Consider the following 21,335-nt stretch of genomic DNA (forward strand, 5'->3'; position numbering starts at 1 on the left):
ACAAGAAAGTCTACCAGGTCAGTTAAACAGCTGAAGGGTGTCCTTGCACCGGGTGACGTCTTTATTACCTGTAACGCTGCTGTGACACCAAGATGACAGAAAACCTGCAGAACCAGGTTGATGTTGTTGGAGCAATTATACCCACACAACTGACTGTGCCCATATCACAACCGGGTTAGATTTCATTTTTCTTGAATGCTGATGATAAAATCCAGGCAGGATCTAATACGTGGGGAAAGAAAACTGGGCATGAATTTTCAAAGTAATTTCTTATCGAGTTAGGCGCTGAAGGTCTAGTTAAGGCAGTGAAGGATTTATTTGAGTATCTTTCTAAGGCTATGACAGATTTTTCCTGAATAAAGCATTTTCCCTTAAAAATTTCACGTATATTATGTATGCCAGCTTTCTCTGAATGCATAAGAATGCTAAAAAAACCTTGAACATTGAGAAGCTAAACTATTGCTCACTGCAATTATTACCCTTATTAGTCGTCTTTTTTAATATCGAGAACATGCACCTAAATAACGAAGTTTCAAGTCTGCCTACAAAGGTTTCCATTTCAAAAGCAAGCTTAAAAGCACGTGTTAAGTGACTTGAAATGACAAATGTTCTTAATCCCCTCAAAGGAAAAATGTTTTTCTCTCAGACGTGACTAGTGAGACTACACGACTTTTAAGAGAATTGCCAGTGTCACCTTGTCCAGAAGGGAGGTGGGTAATGACATGACATGAGAAATGCGATGCCAGATGCTGTAGCACCATTCCTTTGTTCCTAGCTGCTAGCACCAAAGCTTTAACCAAACCTGCTTCGCTAAGACATTCTGACAGTCCCATTTCACAATATCATTGGTTTTGAGAATGGAGATACTTTCCATAGCTACTTTTAACTCTTTTTGGATCAGTGATAAATAAAATGTGCAAACATAGAATCATTTGCATAGCAAATCTCAAGGGACTGACCCTGAAATAGAAATCCAAACTGTTAGGTTTAAGATATTTCTATAATCAGAATTCACTTAAAATGGTAAAAAATAAAATACACACTTTTCCATTTTAAGTCTAGTAGAAAAGGTATTTCTGATTTAGAATTCTTAAGAGTTACTAGTCTAAAAAGTTGAAAGACTGATGGTTCTTCGCATTGAAATATTATTCCTTTGGAATCTTCAAGACTCTGTAGTTGCTGTTTTCAAATACTGTGATGAAATATGGCCTGGAATCCTTGTTCATAAGGGTACATAAAGGAATTCTGCCGCTATTAGCAGGATCTTCGACATCCCAGATTTCAGGCATACTGCAACCAGGCCTAGAAAATGTACGAATACAAAAAGAGAAATGAAGAAATGCCATCAAAAACCACTCAGCCCGCTGGACGCAGTTTTATAACCCCCCTCTAGGAATACTTGATTGTGTCATCTGGTTTTCTTGTTTGTCTTTACATAGAAATTCTTACCAGATTACAAAATCAATAAGCATAGTAGTGATTTACAAGGTAGTATTGAGAACATGTAGAATTCGTTTGCTTTTGTGGTTATATAATTAATAAGAGTTAATTTGGAGGAAGCATACAAAACTACTCAGATTATACCATACGCATTACCAGGGACCCTTAAAACTTGCTACAAAATGGAGGGTGATGCTCACATTCCTAACAGGTCTAAAGAAAAATCACAGAACAAAACATCTTTAAAAATAAAAAGGAATAACTCCTTGCTTTTTTATTAAGGCACATAACCAACATCAATTCCCTGTACAATTACCTTTCAAAGTGAGAATTACTGAGAATTCTGTAATTTTGTCAAAGATAATAGCACAGAAGTCGAACAGACTCATTTCATTTTATTCTAATTCATTCATTTCCTTCTAATTGCCATCACAGAATAATGACTTGTTTCCTTTGCGAATCTCTTCTGTATTTTACAGTGAAATTTAAAAACACACACAACGCAGCTTTTCAGGTGCGCACCAAGTCCACAAGGTTGCTAATGTGAATTATATTTATTCATATCTGGAGACGCTGGACAAAAATGTGTTTGGGGTTTCTAATGAAGCACAGAACAACATTTCAGACCGACAAATCTCAGACTACACATTTGAGCAGCGTAGCATTCTTGTGAGAAAAGGGATTACTCACTTTTTTCTGCTTACACACAGTGACTCTTCCAGAATGTAGTAATTCACTCCTAGCTTTATCAATTCTTTTTTTACTTCTTTCGCAGGTTTTCGACTGTACATGGAGTACACTACTTTAGTTCTGGCCCTTCAAAAGAAGAAATATAAAAGTTTACTAGCAACATAGCAGGAAAATGCAAGGTTTAACTTATGGTTGGACAGGAAGACTTTGTATTTCACAAGACAACTAGGCTAGAACATTTTAAAATTAACAGTGCCATTTGCTGTAATGTGATTATTTCTTCACAAATATCATGATTCCAAGAACAATATAAACAGCCCTTTGATTTTTCTGTAGCAGGAGACAACTGTGTAACAAGCTCCATGGTTACTGCGAACAGAAAATGTGAAGATGTCAAAGCAATGAATTCACCACATAATAATAACCAAGGCTAGAAACGACCTTGCTTGGACTGGAGGTGATCAGAAAAAATCATCTGCCCAGTCTCTCTGACAGAGGTCGTACTCACTGGCCTTGCTCAGACTTTTTTAAATGCTGAGTGAAATTCCTGATGTCTGCCTGCGCTGAATGTAAACCGCGTGTAAACCACAACCCTGTTTGTGCCAGCCAGTAACATCCTCCTTTGATTGTGCAAAGCATGACGCTGTTAACTCCTGTTCATTTGCCCCAGAAATCCCAATCCTGTATTTTTGTAATTAGAATAGAATAGTTCTGTTGGAAGGGACCTACAGGGATAATTTAGTCCTGACCACTTCAGGCTGACCGAAACTCAAAGCCAGGTAATGCCGAACACTGAACTAAGGACAAAAGGCACGTAAGATGAATCCCCTCCTTTACTCCTTTAACCCTCTGTCCTGTTATTTTCTTGCTGTAGTTTGTTTTTCAACGAGTTTTACCAATTACCAAAAAATTATGCTACGATATTAAAATAAAAGAAATTCATGACCTTTTCAGAAAACTCCAGTTGAATTTAGAAAAATATTCTGATTTTGAAAATTATTTGAAAACAAAAAACTTGGTAACTCCAATATAAAACTTTAGTTTCAACTGGTCCTAATATTTCAATAATTAGATACAGTATCATGAAATAAAGACAACCAGTCACACAAAGCTAATGGGAATAACTCAGCTGGCTCTCTTGAGAAAAAACACAAGTCTGTACAAAGTCAGGACTAATTAGAATGAAGAAAGGATATAATAGCACACTTTAATTCCAATTCTGTAATTATACTCTGATTTTTTGCATACAAGTTTGAAACCGTATCTCTCTCACAGTATCCTTCCTCATGAACACATCCTGAAGAAATATTGCCCGTGTTTTCAATCTGATTACAATAACAAATCAAGCTCTACAGGGTTTTAACAAATTTTACCATACAACGCAATGCCATTCCTACTGTGTATTACCAACATAACAAGAATTAATAGGAAATAAAAATAAATCCTCAACTTCAAAATTTACCTTAATCCTGCATCTTCATAATGAGGATGATTTACAACAGGGCGAAGCGTGGACAGTTTAACACTTGCCATTGTAGGCATCGCTCCTGCAAAAACTGCATCTGAAATACAGAACAAAAGGGTGTTTGAAATGAAGAATCGAGCAGAAAAAGCAAAGAAATGCTCAGCTCTCTGAACAGTAAACCTTAGGAAAACGTAAAGAGGGCAGGACCAACAGTGGATGCACAAACTCACCTCATTCTGCTTTTGAAACCTTGAACTCAGCGTTAAGTCATTAGGTAACTAAAGATCTAAGAGTGGAGATTGAATACAGCTTTTTTTTCGTCAAATAGGTAGAATAACATATGCGTTATGACAACACGTTTTTACTTGTCACTTGTGACACCATTGTTAAATGAGTAATAACATCTCAGTCCATTTCAACTTGAAAGCGTGGATGGACCCACATGCAGGTCCCAATGTTTTTAAAAAGTGCTTTATTTGGACTCTGCAAAAACACCTTTGTTGTAGAAATACTACACCGGCGGCTAGAACATCCAGGCTGGGAGCCTGGCATCTAACAAAGTGAGCTTTTTTCATTCATTATCTCAAATAATGAGATGGCTTCTACGTGGACAAGTATAAGTGACTTAAGCCACAGCTTTAGAATAATCCCAGGGCAGAGAGTAGCGATACCTCTGCAGTCATTCGTACTGGGTCTACAGCTGCATCATACGTTACTAATTCATTTACCTTGTCTGGTATTGACTTTGATCCACTCCAAAAGTTCCTCCTGTGGCAAATTGCTAAATTCTCCTATGATGTTCCACTGAGTTTGAAGGTTTGCTGATCCCTCTATTGCCATCAATGCTAAAATAGCAAAGACCAACGTTTTGGGCTGGATTTTACAGAAGAGCCATCCGAACAACTGAAATGCAAGAATTGATTCATTTCTAGACAACAATTCTGTAAAGTTGCATTGCAGCACAATTCGTTCTCATTTCTTCTGAGGCTCCTAGCACAGATCACACTATGAAACATCTCTGCTATTGCTTCTCCACTAAACTTCAGTGAGACCTCATACAAAGTATTCATGTATACCAAATACAGGGCATTAGTATTTGTAATTCTACAAATCAAGCCAAGAAAATTGACATTAAAGTTGTAGTTCAAATGTCAAATTCTGCAAAGATTCAATAATGCCAACTGCACTTTGGCGGTATTTTATCTCCTATTTACACCAAGAGTTTCAAGCTGTGGTATATGGATTAGCAATCATAGTGCAAACTTCTGAAAATGTATCAGAAAAGCAGACTTTGGGGATTTAAGGTTAATGTGGCTTTATATTCCCCTCTTACCTTTCTTAAAGGAAAAAAAATTACCCTTGCCTTTTTTCCTAAAGATTTTTGCTGGAGGCTCTAAGCAAATACTCATAAATATGTGAAACGGGTAGTTAAGAAGAAAGAATTCCCAGATCAGCTATGGTGAAGTCTAGTTTGAGCAAGAACACTTTATCTCACCCATATCTGACCTAAACCTTAAATAAGGCAAAGTACAAATTAACCTTTTTTTTTTTCCAAGCTAATGTTAAGTACACCTTCATATTTCAAAAATATGGAACCTCCACGAAAGAATTACATTTCATTCAGAGTAACTTTACCCATTTTTTAAATTAAAGTGTGAAATGAAAAAATAAAATTTCACCACACCCACTGGGTAGTGTTATAAACCAACCCTAAACTACTTCAGATTATTAAAACTCTCGAGCCACCTCTCCACACAGTGTGTTCTAAGCTCTAGCAAGTCCTCAAAGGCTTGCTAAACGCTCCAGCAAGAACAGCAATACTATCCAGGGATACTTAACACACCAAATGTGCCCGACCACTGTGGAGGTCTGGCAGGATGAAGGGAAATTAATTCATTTGTATGCTGCTCTACGTGAGTGTATCAAACCTCCTTTTTACCAATAGTTGCAGAAATCTCACTTCAGGAACATGGTAGAACATGGGAAATCTTTATTGAGTTCTGTGGCTTTTCAAATAAATAATTTAAAAAAAAAAATCACATTCCTACCATGCTCTTATAAAACCTCCTCAACATTCAGAGTACCTAAATTTACCACTCTTTTGTTTATATAAAGAGCCCAGAACGGGCAAACACACATGCAATGCAAAAGAAGGATGCTGTTCCTCACGTAGTTTTTATGTCTACTTGAGGTTTTTTATTTGTTTTCGTCAAATTAATGCGTTAAAGTCTTTCTCCAGTGATTTTTCTTTGCTTCCAAAATTTCCACTCAGGACAGTATAACTCCTCCTAACGGAAAGAGGAAATGTGTGCACGCCAACAGTTATCATTTTTATTGTCCATCAGGTGCCACAAGCTGCAACATTCAGGTAATGGAAAGTTCAGATTCATGCGGTGGGCTGAAAGAACACAAGACACAAAATTCCTCTTCCACGTGCACAAACGTCTTTTCCCTGCTAGTTTGGTTTTGGTTTGTGTTAGAAATGTCCATCTCAGGCTGGCTGCTCTCTGATAAAAGGATATATTTTGAAAGGCAGCTGATTAATATATTCTGATAGCTATAGATAGATAACCTGTTAGTTATACTAACACCACCACTGCAGGTAAACTTCCACGGTCTGCTAGAGGAAAAGGGAGTGCTGACCTCAATTACAAAGAGATAATCGCATATGTTACATTTGCCAAAAATTTTTCTTGCATCTGCAAAACCAAATTGTTGCTTATCAATCTGTCCTTTATGCAAACATCTAAAATGATAAACATCCCGACTGTTAATCGATCGCTTGGTCACAAGTCCCACCTTCCCCATTTCATCTCTCTCTCCATCGCAGCAATTCTTCTGAACCAATACTGCACACACTGTCAGATTTTTCTACCTCAAAATACTGCTTCTGCCAGCAGCCAGTAGGACAAAATAAGCTCACTAAAAACCACTTGATTTTTTTTTGTAGGATCAGGAAAATATAAGAAAACCCCTTATCACTTTGCTTGCTTAAGTCAGAGCAGTCTTAGAAGTGGTCTGATTGACAGCTGCTCAACAGCCTCATGGGTCAGTGTTCCTCTGTCATGTTGAAGGCAGTCCTGTAAACCTGGAAGATGACCAGCCGCTCCCTACTCCACAAAGTGCACACTGGTCAGACCAGAAAAAATCCATCTGGTCTCCTACAGGTATCAACCAGCACCAACCTACGGAACAGGCTGAACAGGCAGAAGAACCTTCACTAACAAGACAATGGAATTCATTCTATTTTTACTCACATTGTTCACCTGAAGTTGTGTACTCTTAAACACAGGTACATACTTCTCCTAAGGGCCAAGTCAGGGCCAGGCTATCGCAAGCCTTGTTCCACGGGGCAGGTGGCCACTTCTCACCTTCTCCACAGAACTGTCCGAACTGCAGTAATCTAAAGTCTTCCCTAGCATTCAAGCCTGTTTCTTTCAAGCCAACTATACCATCATGACTCTGCAAAGGAGGAAGAAAACGTCACTGGGCCTGAGCTATCTGGTCCAACAGGAGCAGCCCCCAGAACAGGTTATCATCTGCATTTGTAGCTTCCCAAGAAGCTTACTCTCACTCTACAACCAGAGGAAACAGCAGAACAACCAAGGGCCAAAGGTGGAAGCAGAAGAAAACAAAACAGTGGTAAAATACTCTGAACCTGTCACTGGACACCACTGAAAAGAGCCTGGCTCCATCTTCTCCACACTCTCCCTTCATACACACTGGTGAGATTCCCTGAGCCTTCTCTTCTCCAGGCTTCACAGTCCCAGCTGTCTCACCCTTTCCTTGCTGCAGAGATGCTCCAGTGCCTTAATCACCCCCACGGCCCTTTGCTGGACTCTCTCCAGTATCTCCACGCCTCTCTAGTACTGGGAAGCCTCGAACAGGTCCCAGCACTCCAGTGCTGTATAGAGGGCAAGGATCATGTCCCTCGACCTGCTGGCAACACTCCTCCTAATACAGCCCAGGATACCGCTGGCCACCTTTGCAGCCAGGTACACTGCTGGCCCACATCCAACTTGGTGGCCACCAGAACCCCAGCTCCTTTTCTGCAGAGCAGTTTCCCGGGTGGGCAGCCCCCAAGCATGTACCAGTGTCTGTGACTGTTCCTCCCCAGGTGTAGGACTTTGGTGCTTCCCTTTGTTGAACCGCATGAGGTTCCTGACAGCCCATTTCTCCAGCCTGCTGAGGGTCTTCTGGACGGCAGCACACCGTTCTTTTTGAATGAAAGCACTGATCATCCCCTCCCTGGGCTCAGTCGTTCAGGCAGTTCTCCACCCACCCCCCTGTCTGCTTCCCAGACAAAGCACTGCTTACCCTACTTTTGCTGCAGCTGCAAAGCTCCTAAAACAGCTCCTCAGATACAGATTCAATCAAATCCACTTCTCAAAAACAGAGACACTGGAACATGGAAAGCCAGTTCTAAGATCTTTTATATGTGGAGAAAATCTAGTAGCGTTTTTTATTATGGATGACTTCAAGCTAGGAAAATTAAATCTGTGTTAGGCATATGACTTCTGATTTTTAAGGCTGAAATGTTTTCAACATATAGGACTTCAAAACAATACTTCTGGAAAGAATACATAGAGGAAAAAATATGCAAGGCAATAAGCTCTAAAGAGCTGTGAAAACACTGTGTGGATAAAATTAATAGTCAATAATAAAAAACCCAAAACTTACAGTGGCACAGAAGGGTGTAAATATGTAAAATCCAGTGTGTGTCTGTCTCCCTGTGCTCAAGCTCAATACACAGCTTATTAACTCATATAATAATGCAACTGGACAAGTTGCATAAAACAAGACATTTGCTTTATTTGGGGAGAGGGGAGAATGGAACCTGTGTTCCATATTTTTTGACAGTTTATTTTTAATCAGTACGCTCATATTCAGCAATTACACACACACAAGTGAGCTTTAGGAAAAGCATCTGGTTAATACTGTAAGTACTAAGAGAGCTACAGGATTAAAAAAAGACCTTACCTGTTTTGAACACACCAAGGAAGCCATAACACATAGATGTGGTGTCAAAAACAGCTTTAGTCTCATGATTAAAATCGCTAGGACACTGTACGCCAACAGCTGGAATGCATGGTACACCAGCTGCAAAAAAAAAAAAAAAAAAAAAAAAAAAAAACCCACAAAAAACCAAAAATCACCAGAAACATAATATTTGCATATTTTTCATTTGCGTCTTAATCATCCAACTTCATTTTCAGTATGTAAATATGTATATCTAAAATTTCTTGTATAAACTCTTCATAGAAGTGAAGGGACCTGCTTACTTAATACCTAAGCATGAAATGAAAGAAGCAAATAATATTATCCCTGGGATAATTTTATTTGGACTCAGAAAACTACTTTAGTTTTCTCAAAAAAGGTTAAAAAGCACCACAGATGTCACTCACCACTTTAACACTGACTCTCTGTTACTCGTGGTAAATCAGAGGCATTTTTGCTATCCGTGCTTTTATCTATCTGATTGATTACCGTATTTTACTGGCTTGAGATTTCTCTCATAGCACAAACCACAAATAAACCACTGTTAATAAAGTTTTGCCCTGTCCTTGCTGACTTAATTGCTAATAAAGAAACCACAGAAGCTGCCATTCAATTAGATTTTTCGCATTCTGTTATTAAAAGAACCACGTCCAGAATGGTTTTCTTTATGGCATATTTCAAATCAGAATTTGAACGCTATCTGTCACGTGAAACCCTGGTAAAGGAACCAATCTCCTTCTCAGGGGAAAATGTAAAGTCCAGCCTAATTTCAGTGTCTTTCTGTCCTACATCAAAAGCCCAAAAGGCTCCTTCCTCTCTTGCACTGCCGCCCTGCCATAAGCCTGCATATTTTTTTTGATTGACGCACCAGACCCAATTTAAGATCTTTATTCGAATAAACCATGTATCAGGATCATACCATTTCAAGCTGTATTTCAATATTTGGTATTTTACATTTACAAAGAAAACTGTGCAGAAAGCTTCCTACCTCACCGTGGTTAAAACGTTCCTCTCTGAATAAAAAACAGAAAATCACATTATTTATGTACCACAGAAGCACTGATTCTACTTTGAAGTCATCTATAGTGGCTCTAGACTGAACTAACCCAGTAAGCATGAGTCAGCACCCACGCAGATTTTTTTTTTTCCCCCCCAATCTATAACAAGCTTTGAAGTATATTGCAAATCCGTAACTATCCTCCCTCCATCCCTGTATCTATTTGGAAATCTGAAAATGAATTTTAGCAGTTTTTTAATTACTTCCATTAATTATGTCACATACGGAACAGCTTATTTAAGCAACCGAAACTTCAGTAATGCGAAAGAGGCAGAGCACTGGTACCAAAAAAGGGTCAGTCATTTACTCAGGTACTACACAGATTGGTTCTGGCTTCTCAGAAGAAAATACAAATGTGAAAGAGAGTCAAAACCATGTTTGCTTGCTGTTCCCCAAAGCATCTGTGATGACAGGATGCTGAATCCCGCTCAGTTCTGTTGAAATTTTGCTAACAGCCATTGGACTACGGAAAGCACTGAACCATTGAAATCATCAGCGATCAGTTAAAAAAAAAAAAAAAAACAAAAAAACAACAGAGAAATCAGAATATTCAGTTGGACAAACTGACTGCTCCTGAGCACAGCATCGGCCAGTGAGGCCAAATTGCTGTGACCGGTAGAGCAAGTATTACAGATGTTTAGAAAATAAAATTAATACAGCTGGGATCCCTTCCTAAAGGTGAAACTCGGGTATCTTTATGACCTGGAAAAAACCAAAATGGGGAAGAAGGAATTTGCATTCCCTATTTATAGGAGAAAAGCAAACAGGCACATGAATAAATACTGGTTTAGGAATAGAGCAGAAAAATAAATAAGCAGAAAATTTGTGGATAAGACAGTTAAGATTTCTAAAGCTAAGTTCAGCAGCTGAACTTAGTTTTAGAGATCTTATATAAATAGCACTTCATAGCATACCCAAGCTATTCAGTTACTGAACTGTATGTAATTTACCCTTCATAAAGGACTAACATACTGTAGAATTCTGAATTACTGCACATATAGCAAATAAAAAAAATTCATTTTCACATTAAAGAAAGAAGACAACTTTTACCTTTCATATTGGCCCGCTTGAGATAAGGCCCACATAAGATATTTAATTACCTGAAGAAAACAAGAGCCAGCAAAAAGTATGCTTTTGAAAAAGTTTATTAATTCTAAAACATTTTCTGCATTTGCTAAACTGAATTACACCTGGGTAATCTTGTTTGGAGATAACGCAAAGATAAAGACATGCAATGTTTTAGCTCAAAATTCTTTTTGAGGATGTTTAATTAGCCAGGCAGTTAGCAGCTCTCCCATCTGCTCCTGTGTAAACTGTAAGTGGGTTTTTTTTCCCCACAGATTATATATAATCAAATTTACAAAAACAGTTATAAACTTCAGTTATAGCGCTCATCAGCTGACAGAAAATTTTTTGGCACTTAACGCCACAGCGAGTTTTACCAGTGACGCAGGACTGGACCTTTGCAAAAATCTGTGTGAGGAGAATACAGAATTTTAATTTTCGTACTTTCATCTAACTGTATGGGGTTTACACGGCAAGGTTTTGGTAGCGGGGGCGCTGCAGGGGTGGCTTCAGGTTGTGAGAAGAGACTAGGGGCTGCCCCCACGTGTTTTGAGCCAGCTTCAAAAGAGATCTACCACTGGCCAAAGCTGAGCCCATCTGTGACGCTGGTGGTGCCTCTGTTGATACCATGCTTAAGGTGAAAAAATCACTACGCAGCAGCTTTAAGAGAGTGTAGTGAGAAAAAACGGGAGAGAAATCACCCTGCAGACACCAAGGTCAGTGAAGAAGGATGGGCACAAGGTGTTCCAGAGCAAAAACTTTCCTGCAGCTTGTGGAGGAAACTATGGTGATGTGGGTCTTCTACTCTACAGCGTATGGAGGACCATGGTGGAGCGGACCTCCACCCTGCACCCTGGGGAGCATCCCATGCCAAAGCAGGTGGGCAAGAGCTGCAAGAAGCTGCATCCCAGGGAGAGCCCACACAGGAGCAAGCTCCTGGCAGGAACTGCAGCTCGTGGAGAGGAGCCCACAGAGGAGCAGCTTTTCCGGCAGGAGCTGTGACCTGGGGGGAACCGGCGCTAGAGCAGTCTGCTCCTGATGGACTGTACCTGTGGAAAGGACCCGCGGTGGAGCAGTTCTTAAAGAACTGCAGCTTCGGGGAGGGAACAGTTGAGCCTGGGAGGAAGGGGGTGGGGATGAGGGGAAGGTGTTTTCAGTTTTGTTTTTGTTTCTTACAATGTTCTCTTTTTAACTGACAATAAATTAAACTAATGTTCCCCAATTCAGGTCTTTTTTGCTCATGACAGTAAATCAGTGAATGATCTCCCTGTCCTTATCTTGACCCATGAGATTTTTCAATTCTTTTTTCCCCCTCCCCGTCATGCTGAGGGGGAGAATTCACACTCACTTCTTTCTCAGAATAAATGATACAAATAAAAATAAAAAACTCAGTTCAGGGTAAATGTGATGTACTAATTCAATCACTTACCCTTTTGATGATTACTCCAAAAACCACCAGAACAACTGGTAATAGCAGAGTCTTTGTGTATCTCACTGGAGTCTACAATGGAAATAAACTGCATTAATTGCTTTCCATTCATTTTAAACATTTTGACAACAAAGCAAGCTTAAAGAAACTCCAATTTAGACCCCACCCAGCAATCACATTAGAGGTGATAATACTAGGATCATTAGTAAATTATTTCCAGTTCTTTGGCAAGCCAACCAAAGACTAAAAGCAGACTGTGTCTCCTCTGAATTTGAGTACTATGGGTTGAGTACTCTATAAATGTTGTAAATGTGCATCTAGATACTGATGAACTAAAAAAAAAAAGATACTAATGCCGCACTCTGCTCTTCTGTAGTCTAAATCTACCCCACAAGACCTTTGCAGTTCTCAGTACATTTTTCGTATACTAAGAACCAGTCACTGACAGCCACATCAAATATCAAGTTTGCAGACTGTAACCTTTCAGTTATCCCTGAGCAAGCACTTCTTGCATTCAGGCAAGCACGGTTCTTAGATCCAGAATCAAAGAACTGTTTTATTTCATTTAAAAGCAATAAAACCAGTTAAATTTATCTTAAGTCCATTAATGTCTCTAACTTCACAGGTAAGCACTTGAACTTACATTGGCAGTAGGAAGTTCTGGCTCTCAGATGCTTGAAGTTATAAATAAAGATAAAACAAAAAGTTCCCTCTTCCATAATAATTTATTTTGATCAAATTACCTCTTTTTCCATGAAGTCAAACTCTGCAGCACAGGTGTACATTAATGTATCAAAATCCTTGTAGCCAATAAATTTAGATTTTAATATATTCCCTATGTGAGCCTGGTAGGATATACAGAAAAACAGTACTGGAGTAAGCAAAAACCATCCTGTTTTCCACAACAAAGTAATTTAAATGTGTATGAGAAATATTTTTAATTGGAACAGAAGTTTATACCATTTACAATATTCTTAGCAGAGCCCCCCAAATCTATTTCCAGTATATTAAATGACACGTTTGAGTGTAACACCAAATGGACTGTGTTAGATAAAAAGCAGATAGCAGCAGAGAAAAGGTGTTACCATTGCAACAGGGTTCAATGAGAGTTGAACTCATATTTTAACGTATCTTTTTTAAGATATATTTTTTGCCCCTTGGTGCATATCCACAGTTTGTTTTTTATCAGCAGAATCTGACAATACAGGGGCTGAAGTGCAGTGAGGGTTCCTGGTTACAACAGGCGTTTCAAAACTGACTTAAAAATAAGCTTCGGAGGAAAATGAACTAAGAAAATGAGTAAATTAACATATAGGTAAAAGATTCCCATAGTAAACAAAGCTCTAGAAATCCACATTTAAAAACAAACACCCTGAGAATTTACTAATTCAATAGTAAAAACATTTGTCTTGTCACAAACTTTGATAATAACACCTCAAAGTGCTCATCCCTCATGAAAAAGAAAGCAAATCGGCCATCTCTCTCCCATTTCTGTAAAACAAATCTGGGAATTTCAGGAAAGCAGCAGATCAGTAAGATGCCAAAATCAAAATATTAAGAATTAAAAAAAAATTGTTAAAAGACATCAGGCAGATACTCAGATGAGAGAACTTACATCATCAGCTATTCCAAGTACTAAAGAAGTTAAGTATTTCAAGGTGACTGTCCCAAATAACCAGGCACATCCTTCAATGATCTTAAAAAAAAACCATATATATATATTCAGAATACAAAGAACATGTCTCAAACTTTCCAAGAAACCTTGTTTCTCAAATGTTTATTAAATTAAGCTCCTAGTTACAACTGCACAAAGTTCCACTGCTCCTAGTACAACTGTATTATCACCAGTAAAGTACAGTAATTTCTAACGGTTACACTCCCCAAATTTCACCACACTGGGGTGTTCTAAGGGGTTTTTTTTCTATCTTCTATTACAGCTGAAATAATTTTGTATGATTTATATTACATATCATGTTTACCCCTGCATCAGAAAGATTAAATTCTTGGCAGTCTATCTTAATCTAGTTCTTTATAAAACTGGATTAACTGAACAGGCCAACGGGGCTCAGTTATCTATGAATTGGGACCAGCAGCAGATGCTTTCAGAAAGAATATAAGAAAATTCAGACTTTTACCCTAATGTAACCAGGATTTTAAAGTGATGATGGGTTGCATTCAGTCATTCCATTTAACGGCTGCAGACGAACCTGATTACTTAGGAGGTATCTAATCCTTTCCTGAATGCCTCTGGGTTTTTTGCTTCCACAGTATCTTTCTTCTAAGCTTAAGGAGCACTAAATAAACTATAATTATATCCTACTTCTATTCCCTGGCTTTGACATATTTACCTTTATTTTACAAGAGGTAGAATTCTAACCCATTTTAAAATCTCAGCTATTCAGCCATTCTATTGTAATAACCATCCTCATACTCTCTCTACTTGAATTTGGGGGGAAGGCACTCTATTTCTTTATTTTGATGTTTTTCCAGTGTGGCTGAGACTGTATGCAATATTTAGGATGCTAAGTATGAGTTTACAAAATAAAAAATACTTTCTGCTTTCTCTGCAGTTCCTTCTCCACGACTTCCAGCGTCTATTTTCCTTTCTGATGCCTCCTCAGTAATGAATCGTTGTGTTCAGAGAACTTTTCACAAGAATACCAAGGTTTCTCTGCTGAGTGGCAAGGACTTATTTAGGATCAGTTATTTTATATCCATCCTTAGGGTGGTGGTGGTCATCTTTTGAAACCTGACCATTTAATCCCGTCCTTTGTTTCTCACTGTCAAACACTAAGAATGCCTGTCTTAAAATGGATGTAGACTCCCATTTCAGGTGGTTTTACCAGTTAATGTTACGTCTTAAAGAGCAAATTGCTTCCTATGCTTTCTACAGGGTTGTATTTTATTTGTCTCAGTTTTGGGAGTGTCCTCCGTGTTTGGATATGACTTCTACTGCCTCAAACCCCATCCACCCATCCTACAGTGTTTTACTCCAACTTGCTTCCCTTAGTTATGTCATTTTAAGTGGCTTGCTGTTGTTATAAAAAATATCCTAAAGAAAATTAAATAGGGTACATCTTAGTGAATATCTAATGCAGTATCTTACCTCAATCTCCATTTTTGCAAGCACTGTTAGTCTTTACTTGCCTTTTCTAAACTGTCCATTATTTTACAGGGATTTTCATACAGATCTTAGGGTTTGCAAACAGATTTAAATCAGCAATTTAAATTAAATGTGTTACCATTTGAAGGCTATTTCAATTTTCTGATATGGATGTTTGTTTATGCCCCTTTTCTTCCTTCAGTAATTTAAGATTAATTTCGGGGAATATGGACAATTTATTAAGGAGTAGTTCAGCTGTATCTCTTGACTTTCAACTATTACAAACTAAACCAGAAGTTATTTCTGTATTTCATTAAACAAACAAACAAAAGTCATAATTCTTTGCTGAAATTCAAAATACACGGAACTCCTTACCCACACATAGACTTCTCTTCTGCTGCTTTTCAAGACTTTTGGACGCAATTCAAGAATTCCCTAATAATAAAATGAATGTACATTTTCAGGTAACACATAGTAACAAGAAGATAATCCAGTACTCTGCATGAGGGGTTTGTTCTGTTGTTTTGGCAAGCGCCTATTGTACCACAGAGCTATTTATTACAAACCCTCCATAATTAATACAACCTGAAATATGAATGAATACATAATAATCTGATTTCACCCTGCACTGGCAAAACCTGCCAACATGAAAACTCCTACTGCAGCTTTCATACAATTCACGGAAGACTCCTCTGCTCTTTAACAACTAAGATTCTCTGTTTTACAGTTCTAAACTTCTTTAAATCAAAGTTAATGGGAAACTGAACTATGTCTCCTTCCTCAAACGACATTTGAAGCAATAAACTACTAAAAAAACAATTTTCAAACAAGGCAACAGAATATAGGGGTGTGGGAGGAGTTACTGGTATATTTTTCTGTTTCACATTATGTTCCTCGTTCTGTGACACAAGGAAGACTCACTTCAAGCTGATTTGATGAACAATGCAATTAAGAAAAACTGAGAGGGAACTTAAAAGCTTTCAGAAACCTAGTCCATACGTGAGACTGAGGCCACTATAAGCACTCAAAGAGCAGACAAACAATAACTATTTTTTCCAGAGCAGAAAGTAGGCAAGAAGTTCAATGTCCCTGTACTTACTATACTAATTACAAAAGCTGCTACAAAAACTAAAGTGGCTTTATAACGAGCAAACTGTACTGCAGCCAATACCAGTGGTCAAGGCAGCTTATTGTTAACCTAGAGTGAGAAATTACCACTCTTCTGCTGATGGGCAAATTATAATTAAAAAAAACAAAGAAATCACTGAGGTCCCCCCAAGCTTCTAGGAGAGGCAAAGAGAATCGGAAATGGAGATGATTTGTGGAATTCGTTCACACAATCCTATCTCCTGTTTCCTGTGCACGCAAATCCCTTAAGATTATGAAACCGAAAGATGTTGGGGGTTGTTTTTCCTATTTAAGGAAAAACTAAGAGAGTGAGGGATGAGCTGATGTCTTCTCAGCTCAATTTATCTAACGTGGCAGGATGACTCAGCAGTTTCAAATAATCTTAAACCACTGTTTCTTCTGCTTTTCCAGTTTCATAGTTAATAAGCATTTAAAACATCCTCCTCCTTGCTCGTGCTCTTGTTTCACAATTACTCTGGTCAAAAACACAGATGCGGTAAATTTTAAATTTTTACTAAACAAAGAGAGCTGTAAGAACAAGAGAACTGAGCATTAGCTGGATCTCTCCTATGAAGAGGTCTGGGTGTAAAGCCAGGATTTTTTAATTTAGTATTTACCCATTCTCCAAATAAATACCTTTAAGTAACGCAGCAGTTTCCTCATTTCACATCAATACATACATGACAGCACAGCTTTACAGTCTTAGCAGGTCTTATGATTTTTTCCTTGAAAACTTACCCAGATAACCACTAAAGATGCAGCATAATACGATGTCAACAACATCGAATTACCAAACATCAGAATAAAACACACTACAAGAGATACCTGAAAGAAGAAAATAAAAATAATTGTTTAATCTATTTTAATAAGTAATAATTATTAATCTATTTCAAATTTAAAATAGAAAAGTTTAGAACTGCCCAAGTATAGAAACTACCTTGTGTCAACAGGTTTAAACCTAAAGACACCTACTACACAGCATGTGCAAGCTTGACACCCGGGTTACAGAACTGCTCTGAAAACACTCATTATAAGGACTTAATGGCAACAGGTAGCCAAGAGTAGATTATTACGTTGATTTATATTTTAAAAGCACGTATCATGATGATTTATCTGCCTGAAAACAGGCTTTTTATGGCACTTTGACACCAAAATTATGACACAGCTGTTGACATAAACCAAAAGGCTTAAGTATTACATCCTGTTTCTGTCAAAAAATTTCTAAACCAAGATGCTTACTTGCAAATTTTCCTGGTAAATCTGCCTGGGAACAAGCATTTGGCGTCCTGGATTTACACCAGAAATGAGCTGCATAGAGCTTACTACTACCTTTATTATTTACAGTATTTCAAAACACATTTGAAAACATGAAAAACTACTACGGTAGTTTTCAAAACCCAGTTTTAACTGGGATGCTTCTCCTCGAAGGATAAAGAATCTATTCTCTAAGTCTGACCTCCTAACATCTTTTTTTTTTTTTTTTTTTGCTAACCAATGACATGAGAGGAATGTTGCCTTTTCAACTTTTTATTGCTCACGTGCTATGACTTGGTACATTGTCTGGTCTGCTGTTTGCGACAGCGTCTTCCAGCTCACGGAATGAACAGAGACAGAAAGCAGAAGCAAGTATTTCTACACATTTTTTACGTGGATAATTTTTCTGGAGTTCAAAAATTCTGTGATATAAATAGACATAAGATCAAATATTCAAATTCAGGCCCCTCCATCCCTTATTATTGCATCTTTTCAAGCATCTTGCAGCTAAGGAGAAAACACTTCAGACAAAGGGTCTCTTTTGACGCTCTGACCTGTTTGAGAGGATTTAAGTTTTTTTAAAAAAAGTATTACCATATGAGCAAGGAGTATCTTCTGTAATTTGCAGGAGTCAATATAACCCATAATACACACAGCAAATAATGAAGCTATCTAGAATCAAAAGTGAAAGATAATTTAAAACAAGTTGTAGTACTTTACTCTTTCTAACAGAATACACATTCATACAAAAAAGTGATTTTCCAAACAATCATTAACTGTTATTGCTACTTTTTGCTAAGTATGTACTTAGGCATTTCAAAACAATTTATTTAAAAAAAAACAACTATTGCGGTGCTCTGAATAACAACTATCAACACATTCAAATACTTAAGAAATTAATATTCAGCTTTATAAAAACACAAGTCATCAAAACACAGCAGTAACACATCATCTTTCACCCTAAAAAAAGAAAACCAACCAACCAAAATAAATCTTTCATTAACATTATTTAAGCTTAACTTTTCACCAAAGTATGGGAACATCCATAATTCGCGGCTGAGGAAAGTGAGGCTAAAAGTCACGTGGGACATTAATGAAATTATGAATTGAACCTGTAATTTAAAATTTCAGGCCCAACATCTTAAACAAGTTCTAGCGAGGAGTTTCCCACAATATTTCACAGAATTTAATGGCTTCCTCTTCTGCAGTTAGAAAACCTGCATACCACAGCATACAGCGATTGTTCAACACTATCCACTCAAACCAAACAACATGTGCTTCAGGTAGGACAGGCAGGTGAAAAGGTCTGGACATGTAGCTGGATTTCAATCAACAGGCTACATTTCAATCCAGTTAAACACTACTAGGACATTATCCTCCTGCACCCATTAGCATTTACTTTATTTCAACATCAGCTAAAGTGACCTCAACTGACCAAACTCTCCGACAGCAAGATTATTTCACTGCTCACAGGCTCATCAAAATTAAATGGAAGTCATGCAAAACCATGCTAGATATTACATGCCATGCAGACATTGCCCCATTTAAAAATTTGGAATAGCCTAAGAAGACGCAACATCAATGTCTTTTTTATTTTTTTTACTTTAATATACAAAGTTTTTTCTTGTTCTAATACACTGATCTTAAGCTGGAGGCTGCTTTTAAGAGAAAACTTTATTTTTTTAGTCTTGGAAACAGAAGACTGAGTGGTGTAAATGGTCAACTTTTAAATTTAAGACTAGAAAAATATTGTGATAGAAGGTGTGAATCTTTCCTGGGAGCAAGAGTGCAATCTGGCTAAAACAAAAGCATCAGTATAGTTGTGAATTCAACGGCTGACTACACAAAGCAGTCCGTTTGCCTAGCTAAGACAAAGAGGCTATGTAGAGGTGAGCATGGTCTTACCTGTGTTAAAAGAACAAACTGGGCAAACTGCCAGGGAAGCATGAAAAAGATATTAGAAACACACAGTGCAGTCAAGCTTCCTGAATTAATATTCGGAATCCTTGGGAAAAAGAGACAGAATAGGCATCAGTAAGTAAAATTACAGAGGTGTTCGCGTATTGTTGAAAAGTACAATAGAGAATGCAATCAATCAAGAAAAAGTTACCTTGGAAGTTAGCGAGCAATATTGATCAACTGCACAAAACACTGCTCGAGTAAATTTAATATCCATTTTCCAGCGGCTTCCAAACACAGCAGTTCTGATGGTTAATGTTTCTGAAGTATTTGATGATTCTGTGATCATTACCAAACAAGCCTTCTCCTGGCAGCATGTAACATAGCAAGTCAACCTATGTCGCTTGCAGTGGTCCGCCTGCTTGTAATGACTCTACAGTCAGGACACAACCATTTCCATTCCCGCTGGGAACACAACTAGCCTCAGAATAGCTTGCATTTGAAAGTGATTTCACTTCTCTCTCTCACATCTCTTCCGTATTTACTTTCTGCAGCTTTCTGCTAGCAATCCTGAGTGAGGTTTCAGGGCAGGAGACAGCGACAAATACATGAAACTCATCTCCAACTGAAAACAGCCCATTCTCTCTGTCCAGCTCTAAGTGCTATTTATTTAATCCTGTGTTAGCTTTGAAACATGTCACATTGCAAATTTCACTAAGTGGCCTCCAACAGATGAGGACACCATAAATATACTGCTGTAAACCCAAACCCAACAGATTACAGCAGTCTCACCAAATTCTCTACTATTTTCTTCAGCTTCTTTTACAAAGCCTCAAGATGAAGTTCTATTGCAAGTCCTGCTGAGCATGAGTCTAATGTATTCAGTAATACGTTACACAAATGTGATATAAGTAATACAAATAACGGAGATTTTCAGTTGTAGTCTCTGTTTCAAGGACAGTTCCTGTATTTCATCGGAATATTGCTCTACATAAAACAGAGCTGCTCTTGAAGCAGGAATTATAACTGAGAAACAGAAAGTTAAAATGTTTTATCCCCTTTTTGGAATCGCACTCCAAAATACTTAGATTGAACACCTCATTCTCAACTGTAAATAAGCCCAAGTACTACTCTGTGTATCAAGATCTGAAGAACAGAGTGACTCTAACTAATCAAGAAGCCTCATCATTATAGGTACAGAATTTACGTGCTTTGATCTCCCTAACTTACAAGTGTAATTACCTCAGGGGTTTTTGACCTCACAATTTAGCATTAAATGAACAGGTGTCTTTCTAATATGAAATCCAGCAATCACTCTACAAACTATTCCTCAAAATATTTTTCCAGACAGTGTGTATATTTTCCTCACCTAAAAAACTACAAGTCAGTGACGAGCATGAAATATTTCTGGTTTAATCACCAGTAACTACAAATCAGTATGACCTAACAAAGGAAAACCTGGGGTTACAAGTACAAAGTTCATCTAAATCATAACAACACTGTGAACCTGATGTGATGGAGTTGGTGAAGCCCTCAAGAATTAACAATCATGCTTATTTTTCAAAACAGAGGCAAGACAGTGATGCAATCAGGTAGCAAGCCAGAAACAAACACAGAAAAGCAGGGCTAATGAACTCAAGAGCATCCCTGCATTAATGTAATTAGATTGCTCTGCATCACTGAATTAGTTAAGTAGACTAGTTAATTAGTCATAGAAAACTACAAGAACATACTAGCTGATGGGTGCCGATAGCATCCTCTGTTGCATAGCACAGGCTTATTCTAAGTGCAACCAACATACCACTCT

General features: G+C 37.9%; 1 protein-coding gene across 1 annotated transcript in view; it reads right to left on the minus strand.

Moving 5' to 3' along the window:
* Positions 1-931: 931 nt before the first annotated feature.
* LOC104491031 (probable C-mannosyltransferase DPY19L1) overlaps positions 932-21,335 on the minus strand; it is a 40,274-nt gene continuing 19,870 nt past the window's right edge. Inside the window, exons 9-22 of the mRNA XM_010133386.1 lie at positions 19,535-19,634; positions 18,224-18,301; positions 17,114-17,200; positions 15,623-15,682; positions 13,760-13,840; positions 12,888-12,989; positions 12,145-12,216; positions 10,701-10,750; positions 9,582-9,606; positions 8,576-8,695; positions 4,324-4,498; positions 3,593-3,692; positions 2,131-2,256; positions 932-1,302 (exon numbers count right to left, since the gene is read on the minus strand). Of these exons, the coding sequence (XP_010131688.1) occupies positions 1,146-1,302; positions 2,131-2,256; positions 3,593-3,692; positions 4,324-4,498; positions 8,576-8,695; positions 9,582-9,606; positions 10,701-10,750; positions 12,145-12,216; positions 12,888-12,989; positions 13,760-13,840; positions 15,623-15,682; positions 17,114-17,200; positions 18,224-18,301; positions 19,535-19,634 (1,333 nt within the window). The 3' untranslated portion in view covers positions 932-1,145. The remainder of the gene's footprint in view (positions 1,303-2,130; positions 2,257-3,592; positions 3,693-4,323; positions 4,499-8,575; positions 8,696-9,581; positions 9,607-10,700; positions 10,751-12,144; positions 12,217-12,887; positions 12,990-13,759; positions 13,841-15,622; positions 15,683-17,113; positions 17,201-18,223; positions 18,302-19,534; positions 19,635-21,335) is intronic.

This window comes from Buceros rhinoceros, unplaced genomic scaffold (assembly GCF_000710305.1).
Source record: "Buceros rhinoceros silvestris isolate BGI_N320 unplaced genomic scaffold, ASM71030v1 scaffold17173, whole genome shotgun sequence".
NCBI lineage: Eukaryota > Metazoa > Chordata > Aves > Bucerotiformes > Bucerotidae > Buceros > Buceros rhinoceros.